General features: G+C 42.3%; 1 protein-coding gene across 4 annotated transcripts; it reads right to left on the bottom strand.

The window, feature by feature from the left end:
- Window positions 1–7,164: 7,164 nt before the first annotated feature.
- LOC119652145 (peroxisomal acyl-coenzyme A oxidase 3) lies at window positions 7,165–21,090 on the bottom strand. 4 transcript variants are annotated; one of them, XM_038056086.1, is made up of 7 exons: window positions 20,844–21,090; window positions 20,661–20,788; window positions 9,717–9,858; window positions 8,731–9,654; window positions 8,547–8,672; window positions 8,149–8,491; window positions 7,165–8,069 (listed from the first exon to the last, which is right to left on the bottom strand). In XM_038056086.1, the coding sequence occupies exons 3-7, from the start codon at window positions 9,852–9,854 to the stop codon at window positions 7,522–7,524; spliced, it is 2,079 nt and encodes a 692-aa protein (XP_037912014.1). In that variant the 5' UTR covers window positions 9,855–9,858; window positions 20,661–20,788; window positions 20,844–21,090; the 3' UTR covers window positions 7,165–7,521. The 4 variants fall into 4 exon arrangements, with proteins under 4 accessions (XP_037912014.1, XP_037912015.1, XP_037912016.1 ...); XM_038056087.1 differs by having other exon boundaries at window positions 20,661–20,785; XM_038056088.1 differs by having other exon boundaries at window positions 20,850–21,090.
- Window positions 21,091–21,496: the final 406 nt, after the last annotated feature.

Raw genomic sequence — 21,496 nt, 5'->3', positions numbered from 1 at the left:
ATTACAACGCGGGTACACTTCTATAAGAAGTTTGAAGCACGTTGAAGTAACAAGGTAAACAGGCAGATCGTAGCTGTGTCGTACGACTTAAACTTGGTACCCTGACGAAAGCGTCACAGCAAAGGGAGCGGGTGGCGGGGTCATTGGTCCAAGGAAAATGTACTTGGAGCCAATGGCTAACCACACTAGCATATTCCAAGCGGAAATATACGCTATAGACAGATGTTCTTCCTTTAATCTCCGAAGGAACTACTGGGAGCAGAAACTTGCTATTCTGACTGACAGCCAAGCGGCAATCAAGGCACTTAGGTCCAACCAGGTGAACTCTAAGCTGGTATGAGAATGCCTTGAGAGACTGAATACGTTCAGCTTGCAAAGTCAGGTGTGGATACTCTGGGTTCCAGGCCATGTTTGATTAGAAAGCAATGAGGCATCAGACGAACTGGCTAAAAAGAGAGCAGGGACGCTTTACACGAGCCAAAAGCTTCTGTGGAATCGGAAACGGGGTCATGACTATGATATTAAAAAAATAAAGGAACTAACTTGGCGAATCTACCAGGAATGCAGCCGTCCAGGGTGCTTATTGGGGGATACGAATCCAAGCGCACAAAGTACTGTTTAAACCTCACCAAAAAGAACATCCGAATCATAGTGGGAATTCTCATTGGTCACTGCCGGCTAAACTGTCACCTAGGGAAGCTAGGTATATCTACGGGCACTGATTGTAGGTTCAGTGTTGAGTGTGTTGATACCTGTATACACCCTCTAGGGCAATGTCCGGCGGTGTGTAAAGTAGGTCGAGGTACATGGAAGAATACTTAATATCAAATGCAAATTTTAAATATTTGGAATTAGGGAATATACTAAAATTTCTAACGGTTATAGCCTTGTTTGACATACTATAGTTAATAGCTACACTATAACCAGTAAAAAAAGGCACAACAGTTCTTTAAGGGCGCAGTCCAACTTTCCTTAACAAAATTATAGAAATCATCCCTGACCGTTGAGATAATAATTGATTTCCCTATTTTTGTCCCCAGCCACTCCCCGATGGCAGGCATCAACCCGTGGATCCAGTGACCTTTTTCCGCCTTTGATAAAGGAGAGATGGACTTGGCGTTATATATGCTTGTCATCTCGTCTGCCAAGATGTGAGTCACCATTCCCTGCATCATCTGAGACGGTCCTGAAGGCAGAACACACCTTTAGGGCTGTGCTTTTCTAGACCGCACTCAGTTTCTATTTATTACATAGAACATGCAGCGCTGTTCCCCAAACTGGAACGGCATACAGCAAGATGGGACTCTCTGATTAAGTGTTTGAATGACGGTATCATACTAAAGTGAATAGTCTGACATAATATATTATTGATATTGCTATCCCCCATAACAGCAACATCGAACGGAAATAGCCACTGGCTCAGGAAATCAAAGAAATTTGGCGCCTCGGGAAAACAGTCGTAGTTCCCGTAATATTGCCAGCTACAGGTATTCTACGTAATTCTTCACGGCCACCATTAGAGCCGTTTATGTTTCAAGTGGGTATGATCGTCTGAGCCTAAATGCTTGGCACTTAGCGCTAGTATTATGTAAAATACAGCAAATAAAATGACAGAAATATCATACAAATAATTATATATAAATCAAAGCAAAATAAATAATAATAACAATAATGCCATAAAAGACCCAGAACTCTGTTTGATAATTTTTTTCACTAGTGAACATTTGTTGTTGTTTCTTCATCTTTTAATTAACCACACAGTTGCTTGTTTTGTTAGTTAGTGTATTATAGTTCACATTCAACATGTCGTGGTGAAGGTCATCTGACACCATCCCTTGATGCGTTCCTTCTTCACTTTCTGCCGACATCGTCTCCCATGGAACAAAAGACACGCAACTCAATATGTTTGTTCCTTTTTCAAATTACCCGAATACGTAATCCCATATCTGTGGCGATATTCTTGAGGCCGATAGCATATTTGTACGTATGACGTTTGAATTAATCACTACAAGTTATTTTAATATATAGTTACCGTTATTACTGTTATCTCTTAGCCTTGAAGGCTCTTGAAGGAAACGTTTCAAAAAAAAAAACAAAGTTCTCTTTCGGTCACTTTTCGATCTTCTTTCCTTTTTAAATCAACTCAACTTCTTCCTCTGAAGTCCAGAACCCACTCTCCTCTTTGGCTCACTTGCTGACTTCGCCCTCTTCGTCAGCAGATTCCTGTCTTCCTGTCCGGAATCGCTATCGCTGCTTCCACCCACACTAAAATTTTCAAGCATCGGCGGCCGGAAAACGCACACTTTTCCACAGCAATTCCGTCGCCCTGATAATCCTTTCGACAGTTTCAGTTTTCCAATTCTACTTTGTGTATGTTTTATCAATTTGATTAAAGTAGATCGCAGACACTTCAATTCCGAGAAGTTTACCGCGTTCCTTTTGCACGACGAATATGAAATCTCCACTCGACCTCAACTCCCATCCTCCGCCCAGCTGATCCGCTGTCCATCCCATCAGCTGGTCGCCGTTCCGCTAATCATCATTATGTCGGCTCAGCGACAACAAAATCATCATCATCAACAGGGCAACCGGTATCTGATCTAGGTCTGCCTTAATAAGGAACTCCAGACATCCCGGTTTTGCGACGAGGTCCACAAATTTGATATTCCTAAAAACTGTCTGTCGACCCGGCCTACGCCATTACTCCATCTCAGGCAGGGGCTGCCTAGTCTTCTTTTTCTACCATAGAAATTGCACTTATAGACTTTATGGGTTGGATCATCCTCATCCATACGGATTAAGTGGCCCGCTCACCGCAACCTATTGAGCCGGAATTTATTCATAACCAGACCGTCATGGTATCGCTCATAGATTTCGTCGTTATGTAGGCTACGGAATCATCCATCCTCATGTAGGGGGCCAAAAATTCTTCGGAGGATTCTTCTCTCGAACGCAGCCAAGAGTTCACAATTTTTCTCGCTAAGAACCCACGTCTCCATGAGGACTGGCAAAATTATTGCCTTGTACATTAAGAGCTTGGTCCCTATAGACGCTTCGGGCGAAATTGTTTCTGTAAGCTAAAAGCGTCTCTTGCCTGCCAAAAAACGGTCGGTTGTGATTTTCGACTCTAGATAGGAGAAGTTATCAACGGTCTCAAAGTTGTAGTCACCATCATCATTAACGGCGCAACAACCGGTATCCGGTCTTGGCCTGCCTTAATAAGGAACTCCAAACACCCCGGTTTTGCGCCGAGGTCTACCAATTCGATATCCCTAAAAGCGGTCTGGCGTCCTGACGCTCATAGATTTCGTCGTTATGTAGGTTACGGAAACGTCCATCCTCTTGTAGGGGGCCAAAATTCTTCGGAGGATTGTTCTCTCGAACACGACCGAGGGTTCGCAGTTTTTTTTTGCTAAGTCTCCGAGGAATACATAAGGTCTGGCAAGATCATAGTCTTCTACAATAAGAGCTTTGACCCTACGGTGAGACGCTCTGTTGGTTCCCAAGAACCGTGCGCGGATTTCATCGTGATAGCTGTTATCGGTTGTCATTTTCGACCCTAGATAGGAGATTTTCAACGGTGTCAAAGTTATAGTCTCCTTTTTAATTGTTTTCGTTTGACCAGTACGATTCGATGTTGTTCGTTCTTTTGGTTTTGGCGCTGACGTTACCAACATGTACTTCGTCTTGCCTTCATTAATGTGCAGCCCAAGATCTCGCGCTGCCTGCTCGATCTGGATGAAGGTAGACTGTGCATCTCGGGTTGTTCTTCTCATGATATCGATATCGTCAGCATAGGCCAGTAGTTGGATGGATTTGAAGAGGATGGTGCCTCTCGTGTTTACATCTGCATCGCGATTCATTTTCTCCAGGGCCAGGTTAAAAAGGATGCATGATAGGGCATCCCCTTGTCTTAGATCGTTGTTGATGTTGAATGGTGTCGAGAGTGATCCTGCTGCTTTTATCTGGCCTCGCACATTGGTCAGGGTCAGCCTAGTCAGTCTTATCAGTGTCGTGGGGATACCGAACTCTCTCATGGCCGTGTACAGTTTTACCCTGGCTATGTTGTCATAGGCGGCTTTAAATTCGATGAGGAGATGATGCAACTGATGTCTATATTCCAACAGGAGTAAAGTTTCTTTGGTATGGGCCAGTGATGTTGCGGGCGTATGGGTCTATCCGACCTAGCAAGATAGCGGAGATTATCTTATAGATGGTACTCAGTAACGTGATACCTCTATAATTGCTACACTGTGCGATATCTCCCTTTTTATTTTTGATACAGATAATGCCTCTTTGCCAGTCGTCAGGCATTGATTCGCTATCCCACACAAGTTGATGAACCACTTGGTGTAATTGTTCGCCTCCATATTTAACCAATTCGGCTTTAATTACATCGGCTTCTGGCGACTTGTGGTTTTTAAGCCGATGATTTGCACGGACTGTTTCTTCAATACTTGATGATGGCAGTATTTGTCCATCGTCTTCAGTTGGCGGGACCCCCAACTAGCCGATGTTCTGGTTGTTCAGTAGTTCAATCAGTTCTTCAAAGTACTCAACCCATCGCTCCAATATGCCCATTCTGTCGGAAATCACATTCCTCTCTTTATCTCGGCAGGATAAACATCAAAGTGTGTAAGGCTTGCTTCTGCTGACTTGTTGGTAAAACTTCCGCGCTTGGTGTGGTTGCTCCCTGTAATTTTCGAGTTCATAGGCTTCCTTTTTCCTTCTGTGGAGTCGCTTCTCCGCTCGCCGGAGTTCACGGTAAGTCTCCGCGCGTGCTCGCGTTCTTTGACTACTTGGTATGCAGCATTCTTCCGTTCCGTTGCTAGTTTACATTCGTCGTCAAACCAGCCGTTCCGACTCTTTTTGCGACTGGAGCCAAGTATGTTCGTGGCTGATGATAAAGTTCTTCAGGTGATTGTGAAGATCATTTGTTGATGTTTCATCTCCAGGATCTCTGTTGGTTACGGTTATTGCGGCATCCATTTCCCTCTTATAGGTGTTGGGGAAGGCTGTGTTGTGGATGGCTTCATATCTGGAACAGGTTTCGAGGGTTCGTTCTACTGCCTCGTAGAAGGTATCCTTCTCCGAGTCTGCAGTCTCCCTTGTAGGGGCGTGAACGTTAATGAGGCTTATATTTCTAAATTTGCCTCGCAAACGCAGAGTGCATAGCCGTTCGCTTATGTTTTCAAAGCCGATAACAGCAGGTTTCATTTTTTGGCTGACTAAGAAACCTACTCCGAGCACATGGTTTACTGGATGGCCACTATAATGTATGGTGTAGCGACTCTTCTCCAGGAAACCGGTCCCTGTCCAACGCATCTCCTGTAACGCTGTTACATCAGCCCTGTATTGGGACAGGGTATCAGCTAGCTGCTCATCAGCTTCATCTCTGTACAGGAAGCGCACGTTCCATGAGAAATCGCGCAAATCGTTCTTCCTTTGTCGTTGCTAGGTTCATCGTTGTGTAATCCGTCCAGTCCGAGGCTCCTGTTGTGGCTTCGTAACTTCGGTTTTCCGTGTAGGGTTGTCAGCCCTACCCAACCCCCAACCTGGAGGACCAGTTGGTACAATTTGTCCCGTTTTTAGACGCGTTTTTTTGATTGACTAAAAAATCTACTCCGATCACATGGTTTACTAGATGGCCACCATAATATATAGTGTAGTGGCTCTTCTCCAGGAAACTGGTCTCTGTTCAATGCATCTCCTGCAACCCAACCCCAACCTGGGGGACCAGTTGCTACAATTTGTTCCAGTTTTCGGCTCGGGAGACTCAGATTCATCTTTCTCCATCTGCAGCTTTTCGTTAAGAAAGAGCTGTGGTCACCACGTGGCGGTGGAGGTAGGATTTCGGTAGTATATCTGTTGGTGTAGGTTCAGCAGTAGGTGCCAACCCACGCTTCGCTCTTGGGCCTATACTACCCTTTGACCACCACACCTGCACACTATCGTGTTTTAGTATACGGCATACCATTCCTCCCAAGCACGGCTGCATCCATTAATATGCAATATGGGCAAGTTTAGGAGTATCAACGGTCGATTGGCCCGGTCAATTTTCAAAAAATTAGATTTAGGATTTTTGTAATAAAATTGGGTGTTTGAATTTAAGGGAAAGCGAAAAGTTGTTATTTTGTAAATAATAAGTAAAATTCGTTATTGCAAAATGTTAGCTATTGTATGTAAATGGAGGACGGGATGGGAATTTTGAAATTGAGAGGTATAATTTTAAAAGCTAAGGGGTGTAGAAAAAAATGTGAGAGTAAAAGGAATATTACACATTAATTGAATGCATTCTTTGCTCAAATTGACCCCGGAAAGGGCGGATGGAATACCGCTCGTGTCGCTGAGCCGCGGACACTGCAACGTCTACGCGCCATCGTCTGCAATTCGCTTAAATGCACTTCAACTCCCTCCATGACTTCCCGAGATGCCCGCCCTCCTCTACTGCCCTGCACCAAATACTCTGCGGGCGCCAAAAAATTTTAGACAAAGCAGCGAGAGCGTATCTAGTTCTGTTAATCCGCCGGTGCTACCGTGGGTATAATTAGGTTTTGACATGGCACAGGTGCAGTTTTATATGTTCTGAGAGTAGTTTGTCCCCCAGTTTCTGCCCAGGGTCCCAACTTCTTGCGTACGATTTGTCTGGATATTACCATACGAAATCATTGCCGAGGGAGGCCGAAGCACTAATTGCAGTTTTTCCACTGAAGTGAAAAGCATGTCTTCTGCAGATTTCTCCATGGGGAACATAAATCTGGTGGAACCTCCAAAATCCCCGCCCTGATTCCCAAAATCGCGGGTTTATTCGAAGTACGTAACTTCTTATCACTTGGATATTTAGAAAAAATATATGGAGTATGGCAGCAACTGTGGGACAACTCCGACAAAGCTTAATGAGAAATTCCTGTAAATAACTGATGTATAGACAAGGTAGGTTTCAAAGTGAACAAGACTTTTTGAAAACAGCACACTCTATTGGTTCCACTTATCAATAACCTGCGCTACAAATTTCAGGACAAATATTATAATACAGCTTCAAATTCATACTATATGTATCTTATATGAAATATTAATTCAGGATGGAAAATTCAAGCGAGGCAGCTATGTTATTTGCGCTCCGTTTACCCATAGAACAAAATAAAACAGCGAAAGACAGATATATTATATTTCATATAGACATATGTATGTATTTCCAATAAATATCTTGTACATTTCTATGTCCATTAATCAGATTGCCTTAACATTTAAGAGGAATTTTATTGTATAGTTCAAAATTCACATAGAAAAATATGGTCAATGTTGGTGCGAGATTTCATTTCCATCTTTTTTAGAAAACTACTTAGAATACTAGCGTCTAACGCTTGAATCTTACTGACATACTGACACTTGAAAACATGTTGTACAGAATCTAGGATAAAGAAGGGTCAGACTATGCTTACCTTACGTAGAAAAAATTTAATTAGATCTTATCTGTTTATTTATAACAATTTTATATTTTTCATTCTTACACGTTGTAATTCATAACTTTGATTTTGGTGGAGTTATAACATCTTTCCACCAAGAAGGCCTCTCTAGTGCTCCAGGATTAGTCATGAATTCCATTTGAAGATTTTGGTAGAGCAATCCGTCGGATCGTCCGATCACAGAGTTCAATGCAAAATCCGGTGGAGCTATTGCGTCTGCTACAGACACTGCACTATCTTTGAGTTCCCTACACTTTTGCAGTAACCTAGCACGAACTTCTTTCACAAATTTCAGACTTAAATCAAAACCTCCTTCGTAAAAAGTGGTCATATGTTTGTCGAGGCACCAATAAGCGTACACCAAGAAAAGTAAGTTAAGTATATCTTTTAGTTTAGGGTCCAAGTTTGGAGCTTCCACTCGCTTTTGATAATTATACAGCGCATAATATTCAGCGTATGCTCGGCTTAAATCTCGGGCACCGTATACTTGAGCATTATTTCGAGCATCGAATTTATGATGTCCTTGACTTATCGCGTGTTTCATTGCAGAGGATGTTTTCTTTAAAAGGAAACACAATAGCCATTCATAGGAATGGATTACAACTGAAATGAGAAATGATTCATATTACCATTAACAGTGATAAAAAATTAATCGAGCAGATATGCTCCTAATAATACTTACAATCCATTGAATCTAAAGGAAATCTTGCAATTATATCAGAATAGTTCAACGCAAGAATTCGATCACGTCGCTGAATGAATTTTGCTGTTCCAACAGGACTTTCCACAGTGCCCTCCCACTGTCGTAGCAACCAGTTGGATGCTTGCTGCCCCAGGACATTATTATCTCCTTCGTAAGTACAACTGGGGTCGTGGTTGTTTCGAAGTTCGCCGAGATTCGACGCTTTCAAGTAACCGTGTCCACCACATGCTTCTCGAGCTTCTTGAATGGCATCACGCGCTGTCCATGTCATAAGTGGTTTCGACGATGATATTACGGCGTGAATTTCAGACACAATTTGGGTCTAAAAATCAAGAAAATAAAATAAATACGTTTGTTTTAGGGATCTGAGTATGTACCAGCATTTCAAACCCATTCGAATCTGCTTGCGATTTCTCTACGGTCGCTAGGTAAGTATTGGTTAATTCGTATACCGAAATTTTGAGGACACAAGCTGCAGCTAGATAGGGAAATACACGCCATTGCTGAAAAGAAGAACTAAAATTAAATTGATTTCTTACTAATTCGAATTTTGATATTTACTTGCAATGGATACTCAATGATTGATACTTCTGGACCATCCATTTCGTAGCCAAATTGCTTTCTCAACGCTGCATACCGAACTGCTATCACAGCTGCGCTAGACAGTGTGTTCACAGATTCTTGCATGATTCCTAAGCGTCCAGCTGAAAATGATTCCAGAGCAGCACCTAAAATTTTACTGGGCTCAGTAAAGACACTCACATACGACCCATCGGGCGTTACATCGCCTGTTCTGTTCAGTAAATTTTCTCGGGGTATGCGGTAGTTGGTGAACATTACAAATCCATTATCAATTCCGTTCAAACCAATTTTTTCACCAATATCCCCGACAAGTACGCCAGGATATGGTTTTAATGTTTGCGGATCCCGTATTGGTACGAGGAATCCATGTAAGCCGTGGTTAACTCCATCCGAGGTGTAGAGGATGGCGAAGGTAAGCGCTATGGTAGCTGTTTTACCCAGATTTCCAACCCAACATTTGGCTGCCTCGAAATCTGGGGTATTTATGATAAACTCTTGGGTTTTAGGATCATATGTTGCCGTCGTCCGAATGCATTTCGTATTGCTTCCATGTGCTACTTCGGTGATTGCTAAAGCGGTGACAATTTCGCGATTCCACGCGGCTTTATAGTACTTCATGTGTCGCTCAGTCCCCATAGCCAGTAATGCGTTATTGAATAGACCTACCCCCAAAGCAATTTTCACAGACAGGCTTGGACAAACCGAATGAATGGCCTCGTTTACGCTCATCAAATACCTAGTTTTCTCCTGGAAGCTTAAATTATATACATCAGATGGAGCAATGTCCAAATGAGCCATGCGATTCATCTGCATGGCAGCAATGCGCTTCTGTTGGTCGGTGGGAAGTGTTTGCTTTGGTTTCGCAAATAATGGGTCTGATTCCAAAATTTTCCAGATTTTGTACTAAAAGAAAAATGATGAGAAAAATTAGATACTTTCTTAAGAGAAGTTTTGGTTAACTTTACCTTAATTCTTAATACTTTTTCCTCTTCAAAAAATAACCTCAAACGCTTCCAATCGAATTTGGCTCGGTCTCGGTATTCGCATAATGGTCCTTTGGGTAAATCCGGAATGAAAGAAGTATCTACTGTTTCGGTGGACATTGTGCTGAAAACAAAATAGGAGTATTCATGGGTTATAGGTTGATATTTTCATAACACTGATTACATGAGGTATGAATCATATAGTGAAATAATAGGAATCCTATATAGAGCTTACCACATCTACCGCACCTGCGTGTTATTACGACAACCACAAATATAGAAAGCTAGTGATATTTCCCTAAGAAGCTAAAGTGTAGGAGTCGAAGGAGGGTAGGGAGGAAATTAATGATTAATTGTTATCATAGTAGATTCCAGAAGAATCCACCGGGCGAAAAGCCAAATAATAATAATAATCGTTGGCGTAGCATTCCATATTGGATCAGGGCCTTGAAGTGTGTTAGAGCACTTCAAGGCCGTGACGGTACACTACAGTATACTGTAGGAGGCAATGTGATCAGCATTGCGCTCGCCCGAAATTATTACCCTGATTTGACTCAGGTACTCATTCACAGCTGAGTCGACTGGTATCCGACGTCAAATCACGATACAAATCCCGCCGCCACCACTGAGATTTGAACCGCGACCCGCCGTACGACAGCCTTGTGGTCTAACCACTCAGCTATCCAGACACGAAAAGCCAAAAGAAAAGTAAAATTTAAGATATCAGGAAAATCAGAAAATAATGGCACACTTTAAAAAATAGTGGAAATTCGATAAGTTTCGTATAATGCTTAGACGGCAAAGAGCGATACGAGCTGCTGAGGTACGAATTGAGAAGCTGATTTCTGGTGGTACTAAACCCAGGAGTCCGGTCCGTCACCAAGTGGGTGCGGACTCAGGACTCCCAGTATCCTCAACTAAACCCATGTTCCGAAATTTTTCAAATGGTTAGTTTTTTAGAAAGTTTATAGTCTCCTGAATCTATTATTATTTCAGTTTTTCATGTGTAATCATCACCAACGACGCATCAACCGGAATCCGGTCTATACCTGCCTTAGCAGGAACCTCCAACCATCCCGGTTTTGCGCCGAGCTCCACCAATTCGAAATCCCTAAAAGCTGCGTAGCTTCCTGACCTACGTTATTGTTTCATCTCCCGCGGGGTTTGCAACGCCTATACCATTGATATTTCCGGGATCTGGCTGAATTATTATCGTACCTAAGCCGGATTTTATCTAGAACCAAAAAGTCGTGATATCGCTCATAAATTTCGTCGTTATACAGGCTATGGAATCGTCCATCCTCCTGTAAGTCGAAAAAGAAATGCATACAAAGCACCTTTGGGGTGTCAGAAGTAGAAAAAAAGTCCGAAATGGTTGGGCGCAAAAAGTTCTTGCCTACAAGATAATATCTCATTGTAAAAGACTCAGAGATTAGACAAAGGAACTAACTCCGTCGCATTATCTGCCAATTTTTTCTTATAGGTCCTTGGCGTCCCAAAGCCAGCATCTTTTTCGGTTGTGTTGTGCTCTAATTGGTGAAACCCAAAAGAGTGTCGCCTAAGTTCTAGAGATGGGCAGGTGATGTAAGTAAAATCCAAACATCACCGCATTACCTAACATCAGCACATTATAACGACATGATGACTTCCGTGATAGTTAATGTTTTGTAATATGTTATCCACCTAACATTACCGCTCTTCATAGTACTAGTAGAGGCGGCAGTTGTCGAGGGCCGATTATCGCTGGCGAATCGCTTGTTATTATGAATGCCTGTTCATTTGGCTATGGACTGACTTCGGGCAGGCTTTGTACTGGGTTTAGGCTAAAAAATGATTTCAGGTACATGTGAATATGGGGATGCAGAGTTTTAAGTACTTTATTTGTAATGTAATTTATAATGAATGTCGGCTGCTGATTGGCGTTGGTCTACCTAATATTTCTTATTACAAGTACCGAGGCGACTGTTCAGTAAAAGTGCCGAGTATCGGCTGGGAATCTGTTGGTGAAAAAAGTGATTTCGATTTTGTGCATAGTAAGCAAATTCTTAATTGTGCCAAGCAAAGATAACTGAGTAAAGAATTGTTCGTTCGCAAAAATCATTAGGATATTAAAATACTGCGCTATCTTTAGGGTTATGAAAGGTGATATTTCTGATATTACTTTGATCCATATCACATTACCTATTCAGGTGTTTCCTGCACTTCTACTAAGTACCCCATTAGTGTCCTTTCATTTGTTCGAGGCTTTTTCTTGTTTTTGAGCAGGCATCCAGAAATGTTATGATCTATTTACTCTGTATGATTTGCTCGCTAAAGTTCGAGAGTTACAATGTAGGTGGCATATCCAGGTTCGTCCGATTGAAATTACGACTGACTGTTGTACAGGGTGCGGCAGCATAACTTCCTTTTTTAAAATGCGCGCCACTCAGTTAGTTGATGTCATAGCGGAGCGCTAGTGGTCTCGTTCAAGAGGGGATACTGTAAAGTTTTGTCCCGACACGGTTCAGTCGCCATCATGCGTTGGAATAGTGAGGAGCGTGCCTTTGCCGTTGAGGTTTACTTTTCAAGCGGATGTTCGGTTATTGCAACACAGCGTGCATTTCGGAATCGCTTTAATTTAGCCCCGTTGGCTCCCGTCCCAGACCGCAAATCAATTGTTACATGGGTCACTACATTCAGACAAACTGCAAGTGCGACAAAAGGAAGAACTGGAGTCCCTCGGCCCGTTAGATCACCTGAGAACGTTGAAGCAGTGAGAGCGTCAATGTTGCGATCGCCACGGCGTTCTGCGCGCAAACACGCATCTGCCCTTGGACTATCCGATCGTTCTGTGAGAAGAATTCTTCATGATGACCTTCATTTTCATCCCTATAAGATGGCGATAGTGCAGGAACTTTCAGAACGTGACTTCAATTCTCGGATGAACGCGTGTGAGCTTCTTCTTGATGTCGTTCCCGAGGGTGCTATTGTTTTTTTTAGCGATGAAGCCCATTTTCATTTGTGTGGGTCGGTTAACAAACAAAACATGCGCTACTGGGCTGACACCAACCCTCGAGAATTGCATCAAAAGCCTTTGCATTCACCCAAAGTCACAGTGTGGTGTGCAATTTCCTCAGCTGGAATTATTGGTCCCTGGTTTTTTGAGGAAAATGAGGTTACAGTGACAGTGAATTCGGACCGGTATGTAAACATGCTACAGAATTTTTTTTTCCCACGGCTAGAAAATTTGGATTTGGGGGACACTTGGTTCCAACAAGACGGTGCAACAGCACACACTTCAAGAGCATCGATGGCTGTTTTGAGGGAACACTTTCCAGAGCGCCTTATCTCAATTAGAGGCGATTTGGAATGGCCGGCACGCTCTTCCGATCTGTGCCCTTATGATTTTTTTCTATGGGGTTTTTTGAAATCCCGTGTTTATGTGAACCGTCCAAGAAGCCTACAAGATTTGAAGACCAACATCCAAGAAGAAATTGCCAACATAACACTTGCTATGCTAACAAGAGTCATGACAAACGCCAGAAATCGGTTTACGCAATGTATGGAGAATGGGGGACGTCACCTAACAGATTTGATCTTCAAAACAATGTAAATAAAAACTTTAGACATTATAAAAAATAAATAAATATTTTCCAATGCATACAATAGTTTTTATTGAGTTTTGAAAAAAGGAAGTTATGCTGCCGCACCCTGTATCTTATTCTGCGCCATACTCGTTCATCGAGTCAATGTTCGACGGCTTTGACTGATTGCTCTCTGGCCTAGTTCATCGTTCATATCTCTCTTGATATACGGAAACAGAACATTCTCTGTTAGCAATCATGATTGGTCACTCGACACGTAGATCGTAGTGGTCCATGGATGCCACTTCCACGTTTTCGTTTTGCTTTGTTTGTTTGGTTCTAACAATTCCATCTGTCAAGCGGTACTTAGGCGCTGGCCAGCTATAGAGTTCAGGCGAGATCTGCATTCCTAAACGACTATTCAGGTGATCAAAGGGCTGCTCAATGCCCTCCAGATTACCGCAGATTGCAATGTGCTTGCCTTTTAACCACTCCTCAATAATGCAGTCATTGTCAGTATTAGGATATTATATTACTGCTTGAAAGACCGCTGTAAATTATCTTAAAGAAAAACCGACCCCTTATTTTTATCTGAGATGCAAAACCGTGTTTGGTTTCTAGAATAACTTATTATATCCTGCCACGCATGGGCCAGATCTGTCCCAGTTTTCTCTGCAAGAGCTGCCCCTCAAGTCCGCTGGTTCTCTATAGACACAAACGAATTAAATCTCATGGCAATGCTATGAATATATTATGTTGCTAATAATACCCAGGCATACAGATTTGTATAGTGATACTAACTAGCAATGAATACAGGTTTCTTCCCCTTTTTTATCTTTTCTCCATGTAGTGTCTGTCAATCAAATCAAACAGGCACCACAACTACGTCATCTGATAGTGCTTGAACACATAGAAGTGGCAGTAACACCCCTCCTTGAGGGCAGCCTTTTGTTGCTTCTGCTATTAAATAGCGATGAACACCTATTCCATTACTTTACAATCTATGCAATCTACATAGAGATCCACTTAACTAAAGTATCCTCAACACCATGCTGTCTACTAGGAGCACAGAGTCTCTAGAATGATGAATGCGAACACTCCCGCCGCTTACTCGCAATACTCTATCTTTGAAACCAACGAATGGAGGGCAGGTACACAGGACTTTTGACGTGAATAACCATGCTGGCTTTCATTTAGCGGGTACGACTTCGTGTTTTCACGTTAACCGAATTATGGATGAAGACGACCTCAATTTTTTGCTAAGAAGTAGGAACGTAGCCCAGAGCAAGACTCGTCTGGAATATATTTCCTAGAAATAGGTCAAAGTACTCTACACAGTCCTTTGACACCGGTGGGTAGATACTTTCCAAGGCAGACTCTTTTCCGACTAGTGCTAAAGGTGTTCATGACCGTACTAATGATAGAGTTCTTGAGATCCTCATTGCCTTTAGAATGATAGAGTCCGTTAGGTGTTTCCCGCCTTCGGATATTTTAACCAGTTTCAGCCTCAAATGCAATCTACTTCATTTGTGGTTATTATGTCCAATACGCCTCTGGATTTATTTCAAAGCTGTTCGTCCTGTGTCACATCCGTATTAATGTTAACTTGACGTATAGTTGGTTTGCTTCTCGAAGTTATGAAACTTAGCTCGAAACTCAAGAGAACAGATTGATTATCGCAATCAGTGTTGACTGACCTATATATTCCTACGTTCACCAGGTTTGGATGTCCTGTGGAGATATCAAGGTAATCTCTTAAATTCCTCCACATAAAACAGGTATTTCCAACGAAAACTTCTTACATCCAGGACACCAGGCTGTGTAAGTACTCTGCCCGGGTTCCAGTGCAAGGTTGCCTTGGTTAGAACTTTACTAGCAGAACATTTCTTATGTTTTGGTGCCTTGAGGTAACGAGTCTGAAAGGCCTAAAGAACGTTATAAAAACTTTAAGTTGCTACATTGAGAAGTAAAAAATTATTGATCATACGATCAGTTCTTATACCAAGAACATAACTGTTCATACGCTTTAGGCCCTTCGTTCTATATACTGTTATTCATTCATTTGTAGCCCATATACAAATAGTATATGGTTATCTTCCAATTGCAGTTTGAATTGGAAGAAATTCAAATAATCCTCAAAACCTATCAAGATAAATCGATCTTAGGAAAAATCTATACATATCTGCAAAAAAGGTGGTTACTGGTAGCTTATCGCTTCAGGTATACAAGGCTTGATACACTTTTCATGTGAGGATATATGGGTTCATCACGTTCCCATTTGTATCCAGGTCGAAATCTATATGCAATAATTATATCAAAGTATTCACTCTACTGTGATACTAACATTGTATGTGCAGTGAATTTATACAAAGAATAGACTGATCTGCTGTAACTTCAGTAATAATAGTATGATTTCCGCCAAGCTTTACAGTGTCTTACTCCATATTACCCATATTTGATCAGCAAAATTGTTACACCACTTTCTGCATGTAAGCGGCAAGGTAATTGAGTAGGTGGAGCGTCGGACTCTCGGTCTCGTTGTACTGGATTCGAATCCCACTCATTATGCATGTTTTTGCCTATATTTGTCCTTGTCTCGCTGTCGCTGCTCTTGACACTTACGCGCCAAAGTGCACTTCAACTCCTCCCAGGACTTCCCGAGACCTCTACTGTTCTGCGATGAGTACTTTCGGGGTGACTCACATGCCGACCATTTTGGAAGAATGGGTTCCACTGCATGGGGTAGGCAGGAATGGCATTGTCACCCCTTAATGCCACTTCCGCCTCCTGACCAAAACGCCCGTATGCCAATACAGTCCCAACTTGATGTTGGTATTGAAAGTTATCTCTCATTTTTAAGGTTTGGTGTAAAACAAAATCTTATTATAATCGGTTCAATGTCTGTCTGTCTGTCACACGCATTTTTCTCGGAAACGGTTATAGCCATTGACAACAAATTTGGGGGAAAAGTGGGTACTGTGAACGTTCACGCATATAGTGAATTACATCATTCTACGTGGACTTTAAAGGAGAGAGCCCTCATACATGCAAGGGGGGGGGGGCGGTCTTTTGACATTTGTTGGAAAGGTGGGGAGTGTGGGGGGTCGAAAGTGACCATTACTTTCACGGACCCGTTCTTCGAAAAATCTGAAAAAAAATCAAGAAGCTGCCACTACATGGTGCCTAGGCTTCGAAATACCCTCCATACTGATATCTACTCAAATAAAGTTAATAAGAGTATATTACGACAATTTTTATTAATTGACTGCAAAACTCTCCTTAACTTCATCCTAGAATCACGAAATTTTGCAGCAATATAGGCAATAACATAATCCCACGAAGTTTGATGTAAATCGCACTATTACTAACAAAGTTATAGTAGCTCAAAGTTGTCGCTCCTGTGCAAATTCAAAACTTTGAATATCAGCAAAATGGATATTCTCACATAATATGTGCATATATTACGTGCTAGGTACTAATGGGACAACCGTTCACTCAAGTTCTTTTATAAAAGAAATACATAAAACCTTTCATTACCTGAAGTGTCCAGCTTCCGGTTTCTCGACTTGTTATATCTAGGACGACAGTGACACCGACCTGTTATGTATTTCCAGATTTTGGACAAGGCAGCTATTAATGCATCGGGCGACATCCAGTTCGGTCGATGTTCTACTCACTCATACAGATAGCGGAAGGGTGATGAACCGTCAGACTGAGAACCTTGGTTTTGTTGGTATTTTATTTTTAGTCTGACTCTTCTTCCTTTCCAAATTCAGAACTACTAGGTCAAGGTTTATAACCTGTCAAGAGAGTAAGCAGATTTTAGCAGCTTAATCGAAGTGTTTGAGGACTTACTCTTTCACTGCCTCCAGACAGAAAACAAGAAGAAATAATATCGGTCACAAGATCCAACCATAAGAGACGACAAGGGGATGCCCTATCATGCGTCCTCTTTAACCTGGCCTTTGAGAAAGTGATCCGTGATGCTGAGGTAAATGCAAGAGGTACGATCCTCTTTAAGTCCACCCAACTACTGGCCTATGCTGACGATATCGACATCATGGGAAGAACCACCCGAGACGTACAAACTGCCTTCATCCAGATCGAGCAGGTGGCTAATGGGGCGAGATCTTGGGCTGCACATCAATGAAGGCAACACAAAATTTATGGTGGCAACGTCAGCACCGAAAACGAGCCAGCCAACATCATCAAACCGCACTGGTCAAATGGGAAGAATAAGGATAGGAGAATACAACTTTGAGACCGTTGATAATTTCTCCTATTTAGGGTCGAAAATTACAACCGATAACAGCTACGATGATGAAATCCGTGCACGGTTGTTGGTTGCCAACAGAGCCTATTTCAGCTTACAAAAACTGTTCCGCTTGAAACGTCTCACCATAGGGTCAAAGCTCTTACTGTACAAGACAATGATCTTACCAGTCATCATGTATTCCTCGGAGACTTGGGTTCTTAGCAAGAAGAATTGGGAGCTCTTGGCCGCGTTCGAGAGAAGAATCCTCCTAAGGATGGACGATTCTGTAGCCTACATAACGACGAAATCTATGAGTGATCTCATGACCATCCGGTTGTGGATCAAATCCGGCTCAATAGGTTACGGTGGGCGGGTCACTTAATCCGTATGGATGAGGATGATCCAGCCCGGAAAGTCTATAAGGATAATATCTATGCTAGAAAAAGAAGACGAGGCAGACCCTGCCTGAGATGGAGCGATGGCGTAGATCAGGACAGCAGACAGCTTTTTGGGAATTCCTTATTAAGGCAGGCCTAGACCGGATTCCGGTTGTTGCGTCATTGATGATGATGATAAGAGACTCTGCTTTGGACCTCAAATTCCTCTAAGATTTTACTTCGGTGGGGCATGTGATATTTTGAGGCATCATATGTCACTCTGATAATAGTTATTAGTTTCTCCCGAATGACCCTCCTGCGTAAAGCACTCAAGATACACTGCCTAGTCACACTATCGAAAACTTTCTATAAATTAGGGAAGAGCAGGTGAAGCGAAGATCTAAACCCTGTGCACTGTTCCAAAATCAACACCGTAGGGTGTTGATGGGATCAACACAGGAGGATCCGGAGGGGACACCAGCCCGCTTTCTGTCGATCAAAAATCTCAGAAGTATTATAGTAGATTTGCAGAAACTCCGCTTGAGTACATTGACGGCCAAGATGATTTCTCTTTTGTTTTGGGGAACAGATGGGGATATGGCATCTTACACTGATAAGCCATTTCATACACAAGAAGCGGAGCTTAGCTGCATGTGATAAGGTTAACAGCCGTGGTGAGATATTCCTTTCACCTCTTCAGTTGTTCTTCATCGAGGATGAGGAGTCGATCGTTAGCGTCCTTCACTGGTCCATCGTAAAGCTTACGACCACATGTAAATTTTTTCTGGATGAATTCTGAAATCAATGCGTTCTACGTCATCTTCCACATCCCTGATCAGCGCAATTGCAAATTCCCTTTTGTCACAACGCCCACTAGGTTGAGCTTCCCGGGATTTCTCAAGGTATTTGAATTAAATCGCGTCACGTCCACCATCATTCGCAGTGGTCAATATCCATTTTCGTGATTCCGCAATTAGTCAGATATTATAAAGATCCTTCGGGACGTCCACGTCGCCAACAACCTGCATAACACACGAAAAAGCAGCATTTTTGAAGACGGCCCAATAATAACAATAATTGTTGGCGCAACAATCCATGTTGGATCAGGGCCTTGAAGTGTGTTAGAGCACTTCATTCAAGACCGACGACGGCCCAATGCTCATCGATATTTTCAGGCGGCTTACTCAGTGTATCTACTATCCGATCAGCAAGATAGCTCTTCCACCGTCGGGTGCCAGCTAGATCATACAAGCGGTCGATGTTCAACTTGGGAGGTTGCAGCTGTCCAACGCGGCGTACGCAACACGCAAGCGAAGCTAAGTGACCATCAAATGGTAGACCTTTTGAGGGCCGATATCAGTGTGATCAATCTGATTGCTCGTACGGTGTCGCTCAATTAAGCCGCAACTGACCTTATGCCAAACTCTTTGCTCGAATAATATGCCACCAACGAAGAGGCGGTGGAAGTTGTAGAAACTCACGAACCTCCCACCATTACCGTTGCGTCATGCATGTCCGAGGGAGGTGTTGTCAGACCCCACCTTGGCATTCAGTAACCCTCTCCTGAGCTCCGTGTATTTGCTCGTAGAATGCATTCTCCTCCACTATATTGAAGGTCTTCGTTGGTGCATATTACTTTACAATTATAATGGCCTGTAGTCCACAAAGACCTAAAAAGATATATTTATCTAACTAGCTGCATAGCAAAAGACTGTGGGCGAAAGAGACGATCCTCAGGCCAGAGGAAACCATAGTACTAATTGCCAACAAGACAATTTCTATATTTGATTAAGGGTATCGAATACAAATTAGATGTACGATTTCGTCTAGAAATTCTGATAATAAAATTAAAAAAAAAAAAACTTGAAATAAACACGCAATGATTAACAGTGAAGCGTGTATGACAAGCTTAAAAAATACATAGTAAAATCATAAATTAGTAATGAGTATCGATTAGAAAGTCATGCATCGGACTAGATTTAGGAGTATTGGACTACATAGATATCGTGCAAACCATACAGTTATACATTAGTAGCCAGTTGCAATCATTCTGAAATGATTGCTTTCTACCCCCGTCCTCGATGAAGACATCATCAATATCGTATCTGAACAAGAACAGGACTCATTATATGAGAAACCACCTGTTTGTGTCCCACACGCCCACTAATCCTCAACATAAACAACGTTCGACTAATATCACTGTAGTATGACATAACATTTAGGAACTTCCCCCCAAGTTGATGATTACCAACTTCAATGGATGTATGAATCAGAGAAAGTGGTCTACGTGTCGACGGCGATGACGGCGGTATCTAAAAATTCACCCGTTTAACTTCCTGACCAATAAATGTTTGCCAAACCAAGAGAACTCTACTCTGCAAATAGCAGCGAACACTTCCAAATATCAGCACAATGTGTTCCAAATAATCACTGATGTGTAGTGCGTTAATTAAAAAGAAAACGGAGCGAGATATCAGTCCAAACAGTACGCACCCAAGAGAGATGGAATGCACAAGCGGAGCCCGCTCCTAAGTTTATCTAAAAAAGGAAGGTTATGGAATGTGATAAGAACAAGCTGAAAGGGGAAGCACTTGCGCACAGAGACTTCAGGATTCACTGAAAGGATAACAACTTGTTCTGCTCAAGCAATCGTCCACATTAATTGGGGCTTGCCGGAAACAGTCACTTCCGATTCGAAATCCTAGATTAAGATTTTCTGTCACATATTTACCCGCAATTTTTATGCAATGAAATACTTTTGACGCCACTAAACGGTCACGTCACGTTTTGCAATTTTCTCGAAGCGCGTATCTGACTTCTATCCACGGAGACTTCCACACGCACAGTTTGCTAGCACTTCTGAAAATATAAAGTGAAAATCACCAGAAAGCTCTCCAAATACCAAAGTTATTACTTTTACTCTGTATGGATATGCCAAGCAGAGGCAGTCACGCCCGGAGGAATGCTATTTATCGTTTTTCTAATTGAACCACGCGTTGTGGATCCTTTTGCCGGAAGAACTTCCACTTTGGCGTAACTATGCTAACAGAAAATATATTGAGACCTTCCTGTACAAAAGTGAAAAGGAATCACAAGTTCCGACGCTGACTGAACTGCTATTAGCTGGGTGAAAACGGTAGCGGGAGTAGTTGACTCAGCGAATGGATTAAAAGGAGATAGTGCTATTGTAGGAACACATGGCGGCCTATGACGGCAGCGTATATCACGAGAACATACTGAGAGCATTCTACATAAACCACCCCCTATCGCCACTGAATTTCTCCGGCAAACAAAAAGTAACCTCTACGGACAGTTTTAAGGGGGAGCTAATTGTCAGGTGTATGCAAAGGCGAAAGCGACAATTTACTTTGTTTACTCACAGTTAAATCACGTGAAAGTATCTATTTTATGATCATTACAGGAGCATTAAGGTGCAGATGAATGATCACCGTACATACATTCGTATTTCCCAGATTCGGCCCACGGGAAAGTTTACTTTGTTCTCACCCAGTAAACAAATCAAGAGAACTGTCGAAAACTTGGGCCATGCAATCCCACATGATGATA

Source organism: Hermetia illucens, chromosome 3 (genome assembly GCF_905115235.1).
Source record: "Hermetia illucens chromosome 3, iHerIll2.2.curated.20191125, whole genome shotgun sequence".
Lineage (NCBI taxonomy): Eukaryota > Metazoa > Arthropoda > Insecta > Diptera > Stratiomyidae > Hermetia > Hermetia illucens.
Note: the sequence above shows the minus strand (reverse complement) of the source record. Positions and strands in the feature narration are given on the sequence as shown.

Coding starts and splice junctions, on each gene's coding strand:
- LOC119652145 (XM_038056086.1), bottom strand. CDS start 9,854: ATGTCCACCGAAACAGTAGATACTTCTTTCATTCCGGATTTACCCAAA. Junction 8,492..8,546: donor CGAATGGGTTTGAAATGCTG/GTACATACTCAG, acceptor CTTGATTTTTAG/ACCCAAATTGTGTCTGAAAT. Junction 8,070..8,148: donor TCCTTTAGATTCAATGGATT/GTAAGTATTATT, acceptor TTCTCATTTCAG/TTGTAATCCATTCCTATGAA.